The 17,143-nt window shown below is 40.2% G+C and overlaps 1 protein-coding gene across 1 annotated transcript in view; it reads left to right on the forward strand.

The window, feature by feature from the left end:
• CNTNAP5 (contactin associated protein family member 5) overlaps positions 1–17,143 on the forward strand; it is a 273,054-nt gene that overhangs the window by 233,453 nt on the left and 22,458 nt on the right. The window contains exons 20-21 of the mRNA XM_038143362.1: positions 14,069–14,199; positions 15,673–15,757. Of these exons, the coding sequence (XP_037999290.1) occupies positions 14,069–14,199; positions 15,673–15,757 (216 nt within the window). The remainder of the gene's footprint in view (positions 1–14,068; positions 14,200–15,672; positions 15,758–17,143) is intronic.

Below are 17,143 nucleotides of genomic sequence, written 5' to 3' on the forward strand. Positions count from 1 at the left end.
GGCTCCTGAGCCCTTGCTGTGCTTTCAAAAAACTCAAGCCAGACAAACATCATCCTAGACAAATGGGGAAATCTGAATTTTCCAAGAGTTATCAGGCATTGGAGCACTGGAAGTGATGAGTAAGCTTATTTGTGAGTCAGTAGCCTGTGGCAGAACCATAGGAAAGTTAATGTAATGTGGCTGAATATGTAGATTTGACTGAATGACCCAGACCACTCTGAAGCCTTGAAAATTCCAAAATAAGAAAAAAAAAAAAGGATTTATTCGTGACATGGAGTTTGCAGTATTTTCTCTCTGAGTTATGTGGTGTGGCTAGCATTGAGGCTGGCATGGACAGTGGATTGGCACCCTAATCCCTGGGAGAGGCAACTGGAATAGTAACTGCCTGAACAGATCTACTCCAAGTGAAGCTTTGGCAGGGAGGTGGGACTACTAACCCTCTCTTGTCCACTCCCAGATTTCCATCTCCAATTTGCTCCTGTAGACATGTGTTTATGATTTTCAGATGTATGAATATTCTAGTGTCTAGCTCCAGGGTGATGGAGGTTATCCCCTGCTGAGGTGAAACCTTGGAATCTGCTTCTCAGTTACACTCAGGTCTCTTGATGGCACTCAGGCAATTGGAAATAGCCCTAAAGTTAATCACAATGTAATATCCATTTAAATCACCTTTATTGCTGCCAGAGTAGTCTAAAATGACCTTAAAAACATGAGTCAATTGACTTTTATTGATGGAATACACTATAAGCAACCTGTAATTGTGGAACTCTAGGAGGGGGTCTCTAATGCTGCTTGGGGAAGGGGTTGGGATCAAGACATGAGGGTGTCCTGTAGCAGCTCAGCAGGAGCAGAGCTTGAGACAATGAAAATGACCTTTCTTTTGTCAGCTGCAAATGTCCCATCGTTTCCCTTTGATTTAGATGCAAACAGGCACTCAGTAGATGTGGAAATTAGGTGGCACAGGTCTCAGCACAGTCAGACAGTACAAATCATGGTGCTTTTCTCAGATCTGCACCTCTTTTTATTCACTTGTAATATGGTGGTAACAGTTGTTTATAGGGTTGGTGAAATATCAGGCTCCAAAATTCTGGACTATAACGTGTAGCGCTATATGCAAAGGATGATTAAGATAACTAGCTGACCTTTGTTAACTCCTGAAAGTCTCCTTCAGGATTACTCAGTGCATGCTTTTGTGACATTTTTATAAGACAGTCATTTCAGTCATGTATATTCTCTGCCTTTTGTCCCAAATGGAATAATTCGTTAAATTTCATGTCCTTTTACTTTTTAGTCTTGTTGGAATTGAAATTATTCCAATGAAAATAGTGTTCAGATATGTTACTCTTTCTTCCTCCAAGAGGTTTATGCTTGCCATAAAGTTACTGGACTATGAATATCAATGTCCTTTGTAGCATTAAAAGTGAGTGTGATTCCTTCTCTCTTATTGGCTCACTTTCAAGGAATCTTGCTGAGTCTGACAGTGTATAGTAGGACATAAGCAGGTCCCTGCTGGATAGCTGATTGGTTAAATAAAGGTTAGGCTCCTGGAGAAATGGGAATGGGCATTCTCACTTAGGAGGTGAACAAATTCTGGAGTAATACTCCTTACCATAATCCCAAGTCCCTTTCCACTTGTTAAAAAATATGTAGGAACAGTCTATGTATAATTTAATACTTCACCTTTTGTAACTATTTTTGAAGCTACTACTCATGTTATTCTGTTATTCTCTTTCCAATTATTCACAAAATAATTAGGCAAAGTATTAGTTAATAAAAGTGACTATGAGAAGAATGTTTTTCCTACTTCTGACTTCTCATGTTAAATATTTGACAGTAAAGAAGTGAAACTGTTTGCAAGGATTATTCATAATTAGAGTATAATGAAAGGGCTTATATGAAAGTGAACTTGTATAGGCAGCTATGGTCTAATTCAGTCAGGTGTGAAATATTTCCTAAAACCTATTGATTTCAGTAAATTTTTATATATCTAATACTTCTAGAAGCAGTTTCCACCTATAAAACATATTCCATACCACAGAGTTTGTTCTTACCTCTGATCAATGGGCTCATGTCCTAGAAGTTTACAGGTAAGGTTTCAAAAGCTGATGGTTTTAAAGATGACTTAGGGATTGTTTCCACCAGGAGTTAATACTGATGCCTTGAAATCATACATGTGATTTGAAAATTGTATACCTATAAGAGCATTTTCCTTTCATCTCCAGTCTTTCATAGATTTTTAAATTACAGCTACATGTATATGTGTATGTATTGTATATAGATGTGTGTGTGTATATGTACATATACATATACATGTACACATGTATGGGTTGGTGTGCATGTAAAGCTCATGTAGTCCCATTGGCCCCGCATCCAAGAGATTAGCAGTGATTGGCATTTTTAATATCTCTTTCTGTAGACGTTTCAAATTATAGTGCCTGTTACTAAGCTACAGAAAATGGATAAACATCTCTAATTAGTCTTCTCAGTGTGTCAATCCAAAGAAATTATCCATATCTTGGGAAGATGCTACCAAGAAAAGAGTATTTTTTTCTTTCCCAAGCTAGCTTTTCACTGTAAATTTTTTCAGTTATAAGATTTCACAAAGTAACCAGTATCTTTGAAATATTATCTTTGTCTTGCTCCCTAAAGGTAATAAGTGATGGGAGAGAAAAGTGTTAAAAGAAAGAATGTTGAAATACATTTTATTTCTTCTTTCTTCATTCTTCCTACCCTCCTGCAAATATTCAAATGCAATATGAATATGATGAAATTTATTGTCTAAAAATGCTTTAGCAGGTCTTTGATTCTTGGCTTTGTTGTCTTTCTCCATGGAAACAATATAATTCCTAATCTAGGAAAAAAGAAGATAGCTAGCTTCAAAGAAGAGAGATAGAATATCAAACTGTGCTAGAGTGATTGAAAAACTATCTGTATTTACTATCTAATCGCATAAGAAATTTAAGAATTTGAGTACTTTTTTTTCTTTTTCCACCTTTCCAGCATCTATTGCCATCACACTGAGCTGTGTTCTCCGTTTTTTTTTTGGAAAGCAAGACTCTGATTTTGCATAGGAAAGATTAAAGACAAGGAAAAAGGCACAGTTAAAAACAGCAGTACAAAGGAAAACATCTCAAGTAATTCTTAAGTCCCTTATACCCAACAAACAGTAGCAGGACTTATATCAGCTTCACTTCCCTGACCTAGAAAGTATTGAAATCAGCTGATATTTGAAGTGAGTAGGAAAAGAAATCACAATGTGTAACAGAGGTAAGCTGAGTTAACACTCTAAAAAAGAAAAGAAACAAATATTGTCAGTGAGAAGCTACTGATTCATTTTTTCTTATAAACTCCTAATCTCCTGTAATCTCCTCCTGTCTCTGAGTCAGAAACAGCTTTTCCAATGAAAGCATGTAAATTCTTCTTGTTGTTTTTGCCTTCAAGTATGTTGAGCTGCATCTCCAACAGGCAAAGCTTTTCTCACTCAGTGGAAAAGAGATGCAAAAAATCCAGTTCAGTCTTCGAGGCAAGGAATCTTTTGATCCTGTTCACACTGTACACTCTGAAGTCTAATAGGTCAAAACTAAAATGGGAAATAGGACTTGGGTGGATTTCAGAGGGTGATTTTTCTGGTTCCTTTTCCATACTTTCTTTCCTGTCTTAATTTTGGGACATGAACGAACTGCTTCAGAAAGACCCTCTCATCTACTCTATTGTTTGTGCAGTTGTCTTCTCTTTTGAGAACACCTTGTGCCTTACAGACTTGCAGCACGCATTGAACAACCTGCACAGTTTATGTGTCTGAAGTGGGAAATGGTGACAAGGTTCAGATATAGTTACTTTTAACAGAGCAGGAACAGGAAACAAAGTCCTGTTGGGAAGTATGGGAGACAGCTTTGTGGAGGAGACAAGTAACTGTGAGTGACTGAGGATTGTTCCCAGTCTAGCTCTGGTTCACAGCCATTATGTGGCAGATAGCATGTATGTCTTCTAAATATAACTGCAAGCAACTGTTGCAGTTGGCCTCTGAAATCTTATGTTATTTACTGAATGAGGGACCAGAGACACTTTGATCAGTGATGATGACTATAAAAGAAATTTTCCCCAGTTGCCTTAAATGGGAAGCTGGCTTTGGTACCATGGTAGGCAGGGTTGGGGGAGCAGGAGATCTATTTATCTTATTTAGCTTATTTATCTAAAGAGAGAGACTTCTGTTGATAGAAATCACTCTGGTCACTTAGATGTGTCCTCGCTGTAAGCACACTTCACAGAAAATAGGAGTGCTGATTAGAGTTTTCACTTCAAATCCAGTACTAACAAGTCTTTGAGGAAAGAGGTGGACTTGGCATCCAAACCCAATTCTGTCTTATGTTTGTGTTAGCATATGGCCCTTAAATTTGTAAGTGTGCAAAACTAACTTGAAGGAAGAAGCTGCCATAAAATTCAGCCAAGGACTCTGGCAGATCTCTATCTCTGCTTTCCAAGAGGAGAGAACTGAAAGATCTGTCTCATTAGCTGAATTCATGGACATGTTTGTACTCATGAAGAGTATTTTGCCATACTGGAGGGCCAATAGAGGTTCTGGAAACCGACAAGGGAAAACAAGGGAACTGTAATTGGATTACATAGAAAAGGTTGAACAGGCTGAATAATTGATCTGTGCTCTGGCTATATACAGACTGACTGAGAACTTATTGCTGCCTGGCCTAAAACTCCAGACCACTGTCTGCAGATAATCGGCTGGGAAGAAAAGTTGTGTTCCCATTTGCTCATAGGAGGTGTTTATCTCCCAGAAGACTTGAGTTCCTAGTTCATATTTTCCAGCTGATAAATCATTTTTATTGTTGGATTTCCCTGGAACTGTCCTGGAAGGAATGAGAGGAAAGGCAGAGGGTCCTGTCTGAATAGATGCTCCATATATTGTGTGTATGTATATGTATATAAATATGCTCTTGAGTATTTCTGAAAGAAGGGTATTTCAGAACTCCTTTTATTGAAAGATTTATCCTTGAAAATTGATAGGTGTCTATTTTCAGTTACTTTTAATTTAAGATTATCTGTGTTGTGGACAGACTAAGCTGTGTACTAAGCACTGTAGTCCAGCAGAACATTGATTTAAGTGCTGCCTTGGAGCAGTGTAGCTGTTTGTACTCATCAGGAGTCCCATACTCGGAAGACTGAGGCTGAGTCCAAACAAATTTCCTCCTCTGTCTTGTATGTGGTATCCCTATTAACATGTTAATTTTTCCATATAGTATCAGCATATGAGTTATCCTGTCTGCATCATGAAAAGGTGATTCCTTCCTTCTTGCCTTTTTTGGTGGAATTGGGTATTTATGTCCTAGTTTTTACAAGTGAGAGTGGCCTTCAGGAATTGCAGGGCAAAAGTCTGGAGCAAGGTAGATGTACACTTGGTAAAAGAGGATCAGATCTGGGAATGGGCACTAAGCAAACTGGGCACACATAAATCCATGGGTCCTGGTGGGATGCACACACAAGTGCTGAGAGAACTGGAAGATGTCATTGCAAGGCCACTCAAAAGGCACAAACCAAAACATGAGACTTAAGAGTGAGAGTGACTGAATACTGGCACATCATGCCTAGAGAATTGTGCAGTCTCCATCCTTGGATATATTCAAAAGCTATCTGGACATGGCCCTGGAGAGTTGACCTGCCCTTGAAGAGTCTTTTTAGTGGGACAGGGATGGACATCATGTTCTCCAGAGATCCCTTACAACCTCAGCCATTCCATGGTTTTGTGAAAAATCAGAAAAGTATGCATTTGAAGGTAGATTACTGGAAGTTTATATGTGTAAGCATATATTTTAGTAGAGAAAAGTCATTACAATGCTACTATTATATGGTTCTCGCAAAAGGATTTTTACTAGGTAAATTATTCATTCTTCTTCTAATTTTTCCCATTAGATGACTTAAGACCATGAGTCAATTCTTTGTATCCCAGTGGTTGCAGCTAGTTTTTGCTATAATCAGGAGGTCACTCACTAAAGGATCCAACATCTCCATTCACAGACTGGCATAACCCATGAAACAGGCAATCCTTAGATCGACTTGCTGGTCAGAGGAGCAGAAAATTTCCCAGAGATTCCTGATCAGCCAGGCAGTTCCCCTAGAGCTCAACATAAACAGGCATCACTAACCTCAGAAAGCCATTAATCCACAAAGTTCTGTGCTGCCTGTGTTATGAGTTAAGAATGAAAAGGACATTTTAGAAGAAGCATATGATTACTTCTCAGTAGTTTTGTCTAAAAGATTATTGCTCACTCTTCTGCTCAGGCATCATGCAGGGCTCAAATTGCTTCTTTTTTTCCTGTTCATACCATCTTTTTTCTGTGTTCTCATTGCTGAACATAAGGGCTATTTGTTAGGTCGGCATGACACAAGTCCTTGCTTGAACAGGCATCTGTACAGCCAAAATGGAAAGACGAATGGTTAAAAGATATTAGGAAAAATGGAAACTGTGAGACAGAATCTCTGTGAGGGCAGGCTGGGATGACTTTCTCAGGGTATCACAACAACAGGCCTGTTTTTTGTTTTGGTTTTTTTTTCCCCAAGAGCTGTTCACACAGCATTAATGATGCACAATTTGCAAAGCAAGGCTGAACTTTTGGAATAAAATTCATAGGGTGATACTTTGAATTCCAATCAGTGGGTAGAGAATAAAAACTCTTCCTGCCATCTTGGCTGCTCTGCGAGTCTTAAGTAAAATGTATAGAGGGAGATGGAAGCCTGGCAAGATTCTTCTTCATACAAAGGTGGGTAAGCCATGGGGCCTCCTGAATGTCTGAGTGTGAGACAATTAGCATCCATTAGTGTGTGTTTAAAGACAGAAAGAGAGATTTGAGCAGAGATGTGAGTATCGGGTCCAAAAGTATGACACAGATGCATATCATGAAGTCCAACAAGGCTAAATGCAAGGTCCTGAGCATGACTGGGCAATCCCAAGCACATGTATAGGCTGGGCTGAGGCCAGCCCTGGGGAAAAAACTTGGGAGCTTTGGTTAATGAGAAGCTCAACATGACCTGGCAGTGTGATCTCACAAGCTAGAAAGCCAACCAGACCCTGCATGGTCTCTGCATCCAAAGCAGTGTGGCCAGCAAGTCGAGGAAGAGGATTCTCCCCCTCTACTCCACTGTAGTGAGATCCCACCTGGAGCACTCAAACAGCTCTGGGGTCCCAGCATGAGACGGGCATGGTCCTGTTGGAGCGAGTCCAGAGGAGGGCTACAGAAAAGGTCAGATGGCTGAAGCACCCTTCCTGTGAAGACAGGCTGAGAGAGATGGGGTTCAGCCTGGAGAAGAGAAGGCTCTGAGGAGAGTTAGTGCTTAGAGGGGGGCTACAGGAAAGCTGGAGAGGGACGTACCAGGGTATGGAGTGATGGGGCAAGGGTAGTATGGCTTCAAACTGAAAGAGGGTGTTTTACAGGTTTACATTTGATTTTAGGAAGAAATTCACTGTGAGGGTGCTGAGGCTATGGAATGGGTTGCCCAGAGAATTTTTGGATACCCATCCCTGGAAGTGTACAGGACCAGGTTGGATATGACTTTGAGCAGCCTGGTCTAATGAAAGGTATCCCTTCCTAAGTCCCTCTAGATGGCAGGGAAGTTGAAACTAGGTGATCTTTTGGTCCTTTGCAACCCATTCTATGTTTCTGTGATAGCCTTTGTTAAGGGTCTTAAAGTAAAAGTGTTTAAAATTTCAGAGTCTGTAGGAAAGGTATGGTGGTAAAATTTACTAGAATAAACCTTACCATCAGAAAGCATTTTTTTTCAGAGAGGTTTAACTGCAACTGAAACCCTCAGTTCTCTTCTTCATCTTTTTATTCAATCACCTTCAGGGAAAAAAAAGATAGTTAATGTTGCATCACTTTGTAAAAGAAACAATAAACACTTCCTTCACCAAAAAGAAATACCTAGGAATGTAGAGATAATGATGGCTAATAATGGGTTTCTTAAATTGCTCCTGCCTCAGAGTTTTCATGCCATTTTCCAATGGATGAGCATTTATGTATTTTACCAGTGGATAAACTGTGGCATAAAGAAGGAATATGTTTGTCAGCAGCCATCAAACTGGTTGATCCCAAATTGTGGCAGAGTCTATCACCGCCAGGGTACATAAAAGCACCACTGTGTATGCTTACCCATGGGCTGAACTGGATGGAGAGTGTTTATTACTTTCCCACATGCATGGGTTAGCCCGTACACGAGCTGTTCTGTTCAGATAAGAGGTCCCCTTAAAGTCACTGCCATAAGTTCTGTGTTTAGGCCACTCAGTGTGTACATCATGAGCTCTAACTGTGGTCCTCTGGGTAATTTTTTAGATTTTGCTATATTTTCTGCCTTTGAAGCAAGAAGCATCTGCCCATTCCTTGTTAATTGCTGGTCAGTCTGTGTTCAGCCAACTGGCAGCTGGTGGGAATGAGATGTCTGTGAAGGTTAAACACATTTCTCAGTCACGTAAGGGAACCAGCTACATTTATTGATGTTTAAGTGACAATCTCAATCTGGGTCCAGCTGTCTAGCAGGATTGTAGAGTGAACTGAGGTCATGGGCCTCCAGGTAGGCTCCTTTTGCAGTGTGTGTTTTCTCCTAAGTTGAAGAAATGCAATGTGAAGAGCAAGTGTTGTTTTTCTTTCTTTTTTGTTTCTTAAATAGAGGATGGCCTGGATATGATCCTTGAGTCCTGAATGTCTCAAGCATTGAGTGAGAGGCATTCAAATAATCTCCTATTTTTATTACAGGAAGAGACTGCAAAAAATTGAGTGGTGGATTTTTCTTTTAAACCCTATGAAACAGTAATGTCTAAGCAAATGTAATAGCTGAGTAGTGAAATCAGCAAACATGTTCAACAGTTTTTTTCTTTGTTTTTTCCATGCAAAACAAATAGCAAGAGCCACCTCCTAAATAAATGCAAGTACTTTCTTAGTTAAATGCCACTGGACACTAAAGAGATGGGCTCTGTTCTTAAAATCACCAGCAGCACTTCCAATGGAGAGTAAATCTACTGAGTAAATATCCCTGGGGAGAAGCTGCTAATTAAGGAACATGTTTCCAAGCCAGCTGCTCCTAACTGAGAAAACAGTGGTTCATTTTTAAATATCTAGGCTATGAAGAGGGACACTGCCGCACTGAAACTGTGCAAGTTCCTAGAGATATATTTTGTGGTAGAGAAGACTGAAAAGAATCATGTGTTGTTCTGCAGTCAGGAGTGAGCAAGCATTTATACCTCATGAGTTGCAAATGGCTTTTAAGCCAATGCTTTCATTTTTTAAAATTTTTTTTTTCAGAATTGCTACATCAGTAGCCTCACTAATATATTCCACCCTTTGTTTAATTTATGCTTTCCTTAATTATTTTCTCTTTCAGCTACAGCTTGGGTGAGTCTGGAGAATGCATGTGGTAGTGTAGTTGAAGTGTAGCTGTCCAACAAGGGTGACTGCCAATTTGAGACAGCTGCAAGAAGTTTTGTTACTCCTAAACACTTTTCTGGGTGACTCTGAAGCAGCAAGACATGGAGGGCTTGTCCAATGCCCTTTTATTTAATGCAGTGTTTCACTATTTCATACATACACATTTACCCCAAGTCAGAGCTGTCAGCTGCCCTGGTTTAAATGTATAAATGATGCTACACTATGGTGATAAATTTGTATGTTTTACATGTGCCACCCAAATGTGCTCCCTGAATTAACCTCAGCTTTTCTGAGCAGAGCAAGATGTCTCACCAGCTGCTCCAGCCAGTTTAAGTCATTAAGAAGTGCTGTTGAAGTTGGCGAGAGTAATTTGGTTTAATTTGGGCTCGTTTAAAACCGGTTTCCATAAATAAAGGTCCTGCAGAGAAGTCTCAGACTCACACAGATGCCATTCCCTTCCTTGCTGTTTGGTCCTTTAAGATGAAATGACACAAGACCTGTGGTCCTGGTGACATGTGTGACAAGAATTTGACTTAAGAATGATGGATTTACAGACCAAATTCCTGATAATCAACTTCTCTTTTCTGCAAAGCTGTTTTAATCTTGCTGCCAAATACCTAGCACTGGCTGAGGTCTTTCAAACAAGGGAGTCTTTTCCTGAGCTGGAACACTGTGTAACATTTTCCCTTTTCTGGGTGATGATTTAAAAATTACTATTTGATTTTCAACACCAGCTTTGGCAGTCCAGAATGAATGTAAAGTCGGTGGGCATAGGCCACAAAGCCAACAGATTATTTCTGACATTCCGCTCAGACGCTGCTGTAGACACAGAGAGAAGAAAGGCAGCTCTCCTGTTGACATGTTCAATCAGCACAGGCTTGGGACATAGAATATGTAACACCATGGCCACGCTATTTCTTCACACTGTGCAGTCTGGGTTTTTTGGTTTTTTTTTGTTCTTCAGACTGAACACTTTGAAATCTCTAACCAGTTTTGTATCCTTATTACCACTATACATAAGAGCTGCTACAGCAGCTCATCCTCAGAAAAAAAGAAGCAGTTTGAAGGCACCGTGCTGTTCCTGTAGCTGCCTGGAGGTTGGTTATGCTGGCACTGATCATTAGTGTTCTTCTAGCAAGTACAAGTGCTGGCCTCCATCATCATCGAAAGAGTGTCCTGGGAGCTTTTTGTTTCAGAAAAGCCACCTCAGACTTAGTCACCAGCATGGGATGGCATAAATCATGCCCTTTGGTCTCTGTTTCCCAGGACTTCCCTCTGCACAAGGGAACCCCCAGGAATCCTGTTAAAATGGCTCTTAGCTGTTTGATATCATCAGGGCGATGTCATTCAGCCCTACAGTCGTGGATTTTAGTGTTGCAGGTTGCAGACTGAGGACCACAGCGATGTGCAGCGAGCCAGCTTTGACACTGGCACTGGTCTCATCCCAGCAGCATGGCAGCCCACGTGGAATCCTTTCCTCAGGAAGTGCTGAAAAGAAGCCGTGCTGTGCTCGGTAACTCTGTGGCTAAGCTAAACCTGCCCCCCTCTCAGGCTGCTCTAAGGGCAGAATTCAAAGCTGAAGGGGATGGATAACTACAATAATCATGTGTGAATCTACTCTTACCTAATACTGCTGGGGTAATGAGCCCACTAAAATTTTCCAGCCCAAGGCCAAAAGAAGGATATCTTTCTTTTCCTTTCTCTCTCTCCCTTATTGACTTAACAATTGCTCCAGCAATTCAACGTGCATTAGAGAAGGAATGCAACTGGTTGTGCATTGCTTGAGCATTATGACACTCCAGGTGTGCATGCTCAGACATGGAGAGCTGAAAAGGATGACAGGCTCAACTGCAACAAGACTGACAGAAATTACACTGCTCATGATTAGTGTGAACTCCTGATGTGAGGCAAAAATGATGCAAAATAAAGAATAAGGAGAACAGAGCTGGTTTATGCACTGATTTCCATTTGCAGTTTCTGACACTGGGCTGATGTGATGGAGAAAGTCAGTGGACCAGATAATCAAAATTCAGAGGACAAAATAAAATTCTTAATAATAATCCTAATTACCAATCCATTTATTTTGCTTGTCAAGTAATAAAATGGCAATTTAATCTGCAGGGAAAATTATTCTGTAATCAGAACACAGAAGTTTTAGTATTGAATGCAAGGCAAAATTAGCTCTCATCTACAATGGTGAAAATTGGAAAGCACCATGGTAGATAAGGTCATGTACTTCTGGTTTATATTAATACATATTTGACCCCAGGCAAAATGCCAACTTGAATTCAATAGTTTTGAAGAGCAGCTGTCCATAAAAAAGAGTTGCCACTGAAACTCAAAACAATTTGACAAAATAAAATTCCATTCACCGATCTCTTTACATGATTTAATGTGAGATTGCACCACTTTAGAAAGTAAGATCTGTTCTCAATGGATGCCAAGAGCCTCCTCCATTGTCTCCCAAAAAATGGAACAGATGGTTTCTGGTTTAAAATCACTGCTTCCGTGACAAAGTCAATGGTTAAATCCCTGCTTGCTGCAGCTGAGAGCCTGGATGTCATGCTGGCTCCCTTTGAACACAGATGTGCTGGTTGTTGTTGTTGATCACCTGCATACATAATTATAATTTTATACACATGTGTGTTCATAGCCTTCAAAAAGAGCAGAGAAGTTTTTTTCACATTTACAAACTTAAGGTCACAGACCACACCCAGGCCCTGTTCCATTTTCTGCTTTACATCCCTTTTAAAGGCTCCAGGTAAGAGACAGCCTATAAAGAGCTTCTGCTGAGACATGATTTTTAGTTTGGACCAGTCTGTTAGACTGCCATATTTTTGTTCCAGCTTACTCTGTGTGGTCATCTTGGCTGTGTTCTGCAGGGTCAGTCAACCTTTTTACTTTCTATCAGTTCTCCCACTGCCCAGAGCAAATCTGAAGAACTTTCTTGCACTTGGACTTCTTTTCTCATGTATTTCTAAAGTGTTTCTAAGATGTTTACACTGTTAATCCCTGTTGATGCATCTTCCACTCAGTACCAGATAATGTGATGGTGATTTAGGTTTGGACCTTTGAGTGTGACAGTCATGGTGACAGACAGCGCCTCCTCACTATGCAGTGAGAGCTGGGAGCTGTTCACTATGATTTGGGGCAGTTGAACTGGGACCTATAATATCACACTGAATAATTTAGGAGCTTTTACTGACCTTGATGTCTTCACAAATTCCCCTCTAATGTCCATAGCTATGTGTGAGAATTCAAATGTCTTTCATTGCTTTTTTTTTTATTTTCACTTTAAAATTTCTCCTGGTCCAGCAGACTTCTCAATCAGCTAAAAAGCCCTCATCCTAGTAGTTCATTCTCATTTTCCCTCTTGATGTTGAAAGCTTTTTTTTTCTGTCCTACAAATCCCAGAGAGTGTCAGTGCTCATCTGGGACATACAGAATTTTGTAAAACTTTTTTTTTTTAAAGTACAGCTCTCAGGGGGGAAACATCCTGGCAAGGGAAAAGGAGAGGGAATGATTTTAACTGGACTAGGGATTCCATCTTGAAGGACTACCAACTTCACATTGAGGTGCGTAGAGGTGGAAAAATTCCTGGCAATTTTCATAACAGGGAATAAATGCAGGACCATTTCTCAGGGTTGGGGTGCTGTCAGCATTTATTTTCTCTTTGGAGACAGTTTAAAATAGCACCAGAAAAGCTTTGGAACTCTATGGTACTACGGTTCCATGAATTTTGGTTGCTGATGCATAAAAAGAGTTCAGAAATTTCAGGTGGTTTTTTTTCTCTGCTACTTAATTCCCAGAAAAGTATGCTTGAAAAGATTTTACCAGAATAGATCCTTTTTCTTTTAGATTATGCCATATGTAGCTCCATGTGTATATATATCTATATATCTATATCATCTATATTTATCATCTATTTACATTTCCTGTAGTCATTTGTTGAAGGATTTAAATTCATACTGGATTCCTCATCTCCTTGTGCATTTTGATTTGTTATGGTACTGTTATTTATCAGAAGTCATGGTGCTTTTTTTGATAGCAAGATTGAATGAGATGTTTGGCATTCATTTTTATATGAATTACATTAATTGCTTCAAATATGGCAGAAGTAAAAGTACTTCTTTATTTCATATAAATGATAATGTTAGTACAGGTCTTTAACTGTTTGGAATTAAGTTATAATTCTTACAGTTGTCACTGTCTTCTGTGTTGTCTGTTACATTTGGATGAAAAGAAATGATAAAAACCCAGCATTAGTAGTTTAGCAGAGCAGTGCAAGCCCTGCATGCCCTCTGCTGGAAGTGATCCCTTGCAGGATGATGTAGATCAGCTGTGGCAGTGCTCAATGTCTGACCTGCAGACAGACACGCTCTCCTTTGATATACTTAGTTACTCATTAAGTTATGTGTTTCCATAGCAGTTTGTTAACCCAGTAGGAAGGAAAGCTCCTCCAGTGCATTATTTTCTTCACACTTTTCATTACAGCTTGAACTCTTTCGGCCTTCTTCTTGACTTACTAACCTTGTTACTCCATGGCAATAAAAAGAAAATTAGTTATTTGTTGTGCTGAGTTATTGGATGATATCACATTACTGACACAGGTTTTATATGTACAATTTTTCTCTGCTTTTAAGGAAGCTTACAGGTCCGATACAAGCTCAGTAAGGATGGGCTCCTTATTTTCACCATTGACTCTGGAAATTTTGCCAACAGAGAGCTGCACCGTGTGAGGATTAACAGGGAAGGCAGAGAGCTCGTCATTCAGGTATGCCATGGCTTATGCTGGGTGTTAAATAACAATTCAGGGAACAGACACTGGCACATGTTGCTCAGAGAAGTTGTGGATTCTCATTTCTGGAAGTGTTCAAAGCCAGGTTGCTCTGAGCACCCTGGTCTATCAGTGGGTGGTGTCCCTGTGCACAGCAAGAGGGCTGGAACGAGATGGTCTTTAAGGTCCCTTCCATCCCAAACCATTGTATGATTTATGAATTCTGGGAGTCAGACTCCCTGATCTCAATGCCTGATCACTGGCAAGTGGCAAAGGTTTCTCACTGATTCAACAGCAGAACAGCCCTGTAGCTTCAAGCAGAGCTCCACCTGGACCTTATTCAAAGAGTGACCAACAGTGGTGTTTTCCATTGGAAAGTCCTTCCCTTGCTTCTGAAAAACTGTGAATTAGGAAACACCTTTGGCCAGAAGTTCATCTGGACCACTGGAGTGGTTCTGGGGCTTAGGAATGTCTGTGTGATCTGTAGTCCCCATTGAAACACACCGTATGGATCATGGAAAAGCTGCAAAAGGGAGAAAAAAGCTGAGGAATTTAGGTTCGGTTAGGGTATGTTTCCCAAGGGAGAGTGTGACCCCAGCTGCCTTATCCTCTCACAGAAAAGGAAAAGCTGAGGGAATGCAGGGTGCAGTCACCATGTAGATGGCAGTGCCCTATCCTAGAAACTAGAAGCAAGCCATGCTGAGTGTGACAACCTCATGAGGGACAAAACCCCTCCTCTGCCTTGTTCCCCTGCATCACCTGTTTTTCCAAGGCAGGAAGAATAGAACCATTTTGCTGCTCCTTCTGCTTTTCTTCTAAGGTTAATTATAGCCATCCATATTGCAAAACAGGTTGGCTAGATCTGGGCAAAATTCATTTAACAAGGAAGGGTGGCAGAGTCTATAGAGGGGGTTGCATCTTAAGGAATAGAATGAAAAGATAGAAACACACAGCACTGCATTTTTTTTTCTCTGCAGTTTCCATCTCTGGGTGGTAAAATCACACATCACACAACTACAGTGGGTAGGCCTCATTATCTAAGAAGAAGGGTTATGCTAAAAGCCAGGGTTTTCCTCAAATACCAGTCTTCTATTGTCTGCTGCTCTGTGGTTTTCTTCTGTGCAGAACTAATTCTTCACAATACATTGCTATAGTGGCCTCCTTTGAGTGTATTTTGAAGTGACTAGACATGGATTTTGGGAAGCAGGGGGATTTCAGGGTCAAACATTTTAAGCTTTTCTGCAGGGGAAGTTTCTTCAAAGTCCTTTATATGACTATTCTGGTATGCTTTTCAGCTTCTCATGCTAAAATCAAAGCACATCCACTTTGCTATCTTTAGAAACTGAATCACGCTTGGGGGCAGAATTAACAGATTGGCAGCTGAGAACATTCCCAAAAGTTTGCAGTACAATGAGATCTAGGAGTGTCCATGTGCTGTTGTACTGAAGTAATTTTATTGACCTTTTCCAGGTTGATCAAGTTCTCAAACTCAAACACAACTTTTCTGAGATTGATTTCAAGGCCATTAAGTCACTCACCTTGGGCAAGGTCACAGGTAGGTTCTACTAAATATAATCCTGATTCATGAGATGTTGCAGTGCTGGAATTAGTCTGTGCTGTGTGTTGGGTTTTTGATAGAATTGAGGGTTTGTTTGGATGGTTTTTGCTGGAAGAGTTGGCCTGAGCATTCCAGTACTCTATTTATATATCCCATCAATGCAAAACTTTGGCAGCTTTACTTGTTTGCATCGATAGCAATATTAAGTGCTCCGACTGCTCCCTCCACTGAAGTGATTCATACAGCCTGTGTGGCTGCACAGGGCAGCATCTTAGCCTAATTATACCATTTTGCTGACTGCAGCTTCCTCCTCTCCAGCCATTTCTGTTTCCTAATGATAAGAACAGCACAATGGAGCCTTCATCCTCTCTGCCCTTTTTTTCACTGCCAGTCTTTTCCCATTTGAATTCTGCAAGGAATATTGCATATGGCACTTAGGCCACAATTCTGCATGTTCTGTACATGTTCCTTGATCTTTACTTCTCCACACTAGAAAGCCATTACAAGACCAGGAAAACCCTGTCTGAAATTTGGAAAATAGAACTGCTCTTTTTTATTGTCAAGTATGTCATATTCCTTTATATAAGAGTCTTGTTCTTTCCCAGTAAGACTCTAAATACAACCTTCTTTACAGACATTTCAGTCCTTTGTTCAAATTGGACTTCCATATCAAGCCTGACATCTGAGTCACCATTGCAATTTTATGTTTCATTATTAGCACACGAGGCCTGTGGGACTGGCAGCTAGAGAGGCACTACAGACATCCCCTGATGCCTGCTTGTGCAGTGTAACTCTGTAGAATGACAATAGTGCATTCTGCATCACATTTAATTAAGTAGATTAAGAGCAGGACCTGATTATCCTATTAGTTATATATAATGGGGTTTTTTTCAGAATGCAGCTGCCTTTCAAGTCTTTGTGGACAGGTTTAGGAACCTGACAGTTTTTAGCCCAATTCAGAGCTAAGCTAAAACTCCAACTTTGTCAATGTTTAGCTGTAGTGCTAAAAATCTAAAAGAACATTACTCATCCTGACCTCTACCTAGAACTCGAGTTATAGACACCAAATCAATAAAGCAAGGATTTTTTTACCAGAAAGATGGAAGGTAGCACAAAGACCTTCAAAAACGTAGCCAGCAAGCTGACATGGTGCAGCTCAGCATTATGGAGTGAAACTAGATTTAGTCACAAAAATATGATTAACTTTACAAGTGCAAATTGTTGCAAAGCCAAAAAGCCCAGGTGTATTTCCAAAGATCAGGCATTCAGTTCCACTGAACACCATTGACTTTTATCCTTCTTTTATTTCTCTCTTGCCTCAAAGTTTATTGGGGTTTTGTTTTAGTATGGCAATAGTTCATATTCTGTAATGAACTAAAGCCA

Source organism: Motacilla alba, chromosome 7 (genome assembly GCF_015832195.1).
Source record: "Motacilla alba alba isolate MOTALB_02 chromosome 7, Motacilla_alba_V1.0_pri, whole genome shotgun sequence".
Classification (NCBI taxonomy): domain Eukaryota; kingdom Metazoa; phylum Chordata; class Aves; order Passeriformes; family Motacillidae; genus Motacilla; species Motacilla alba.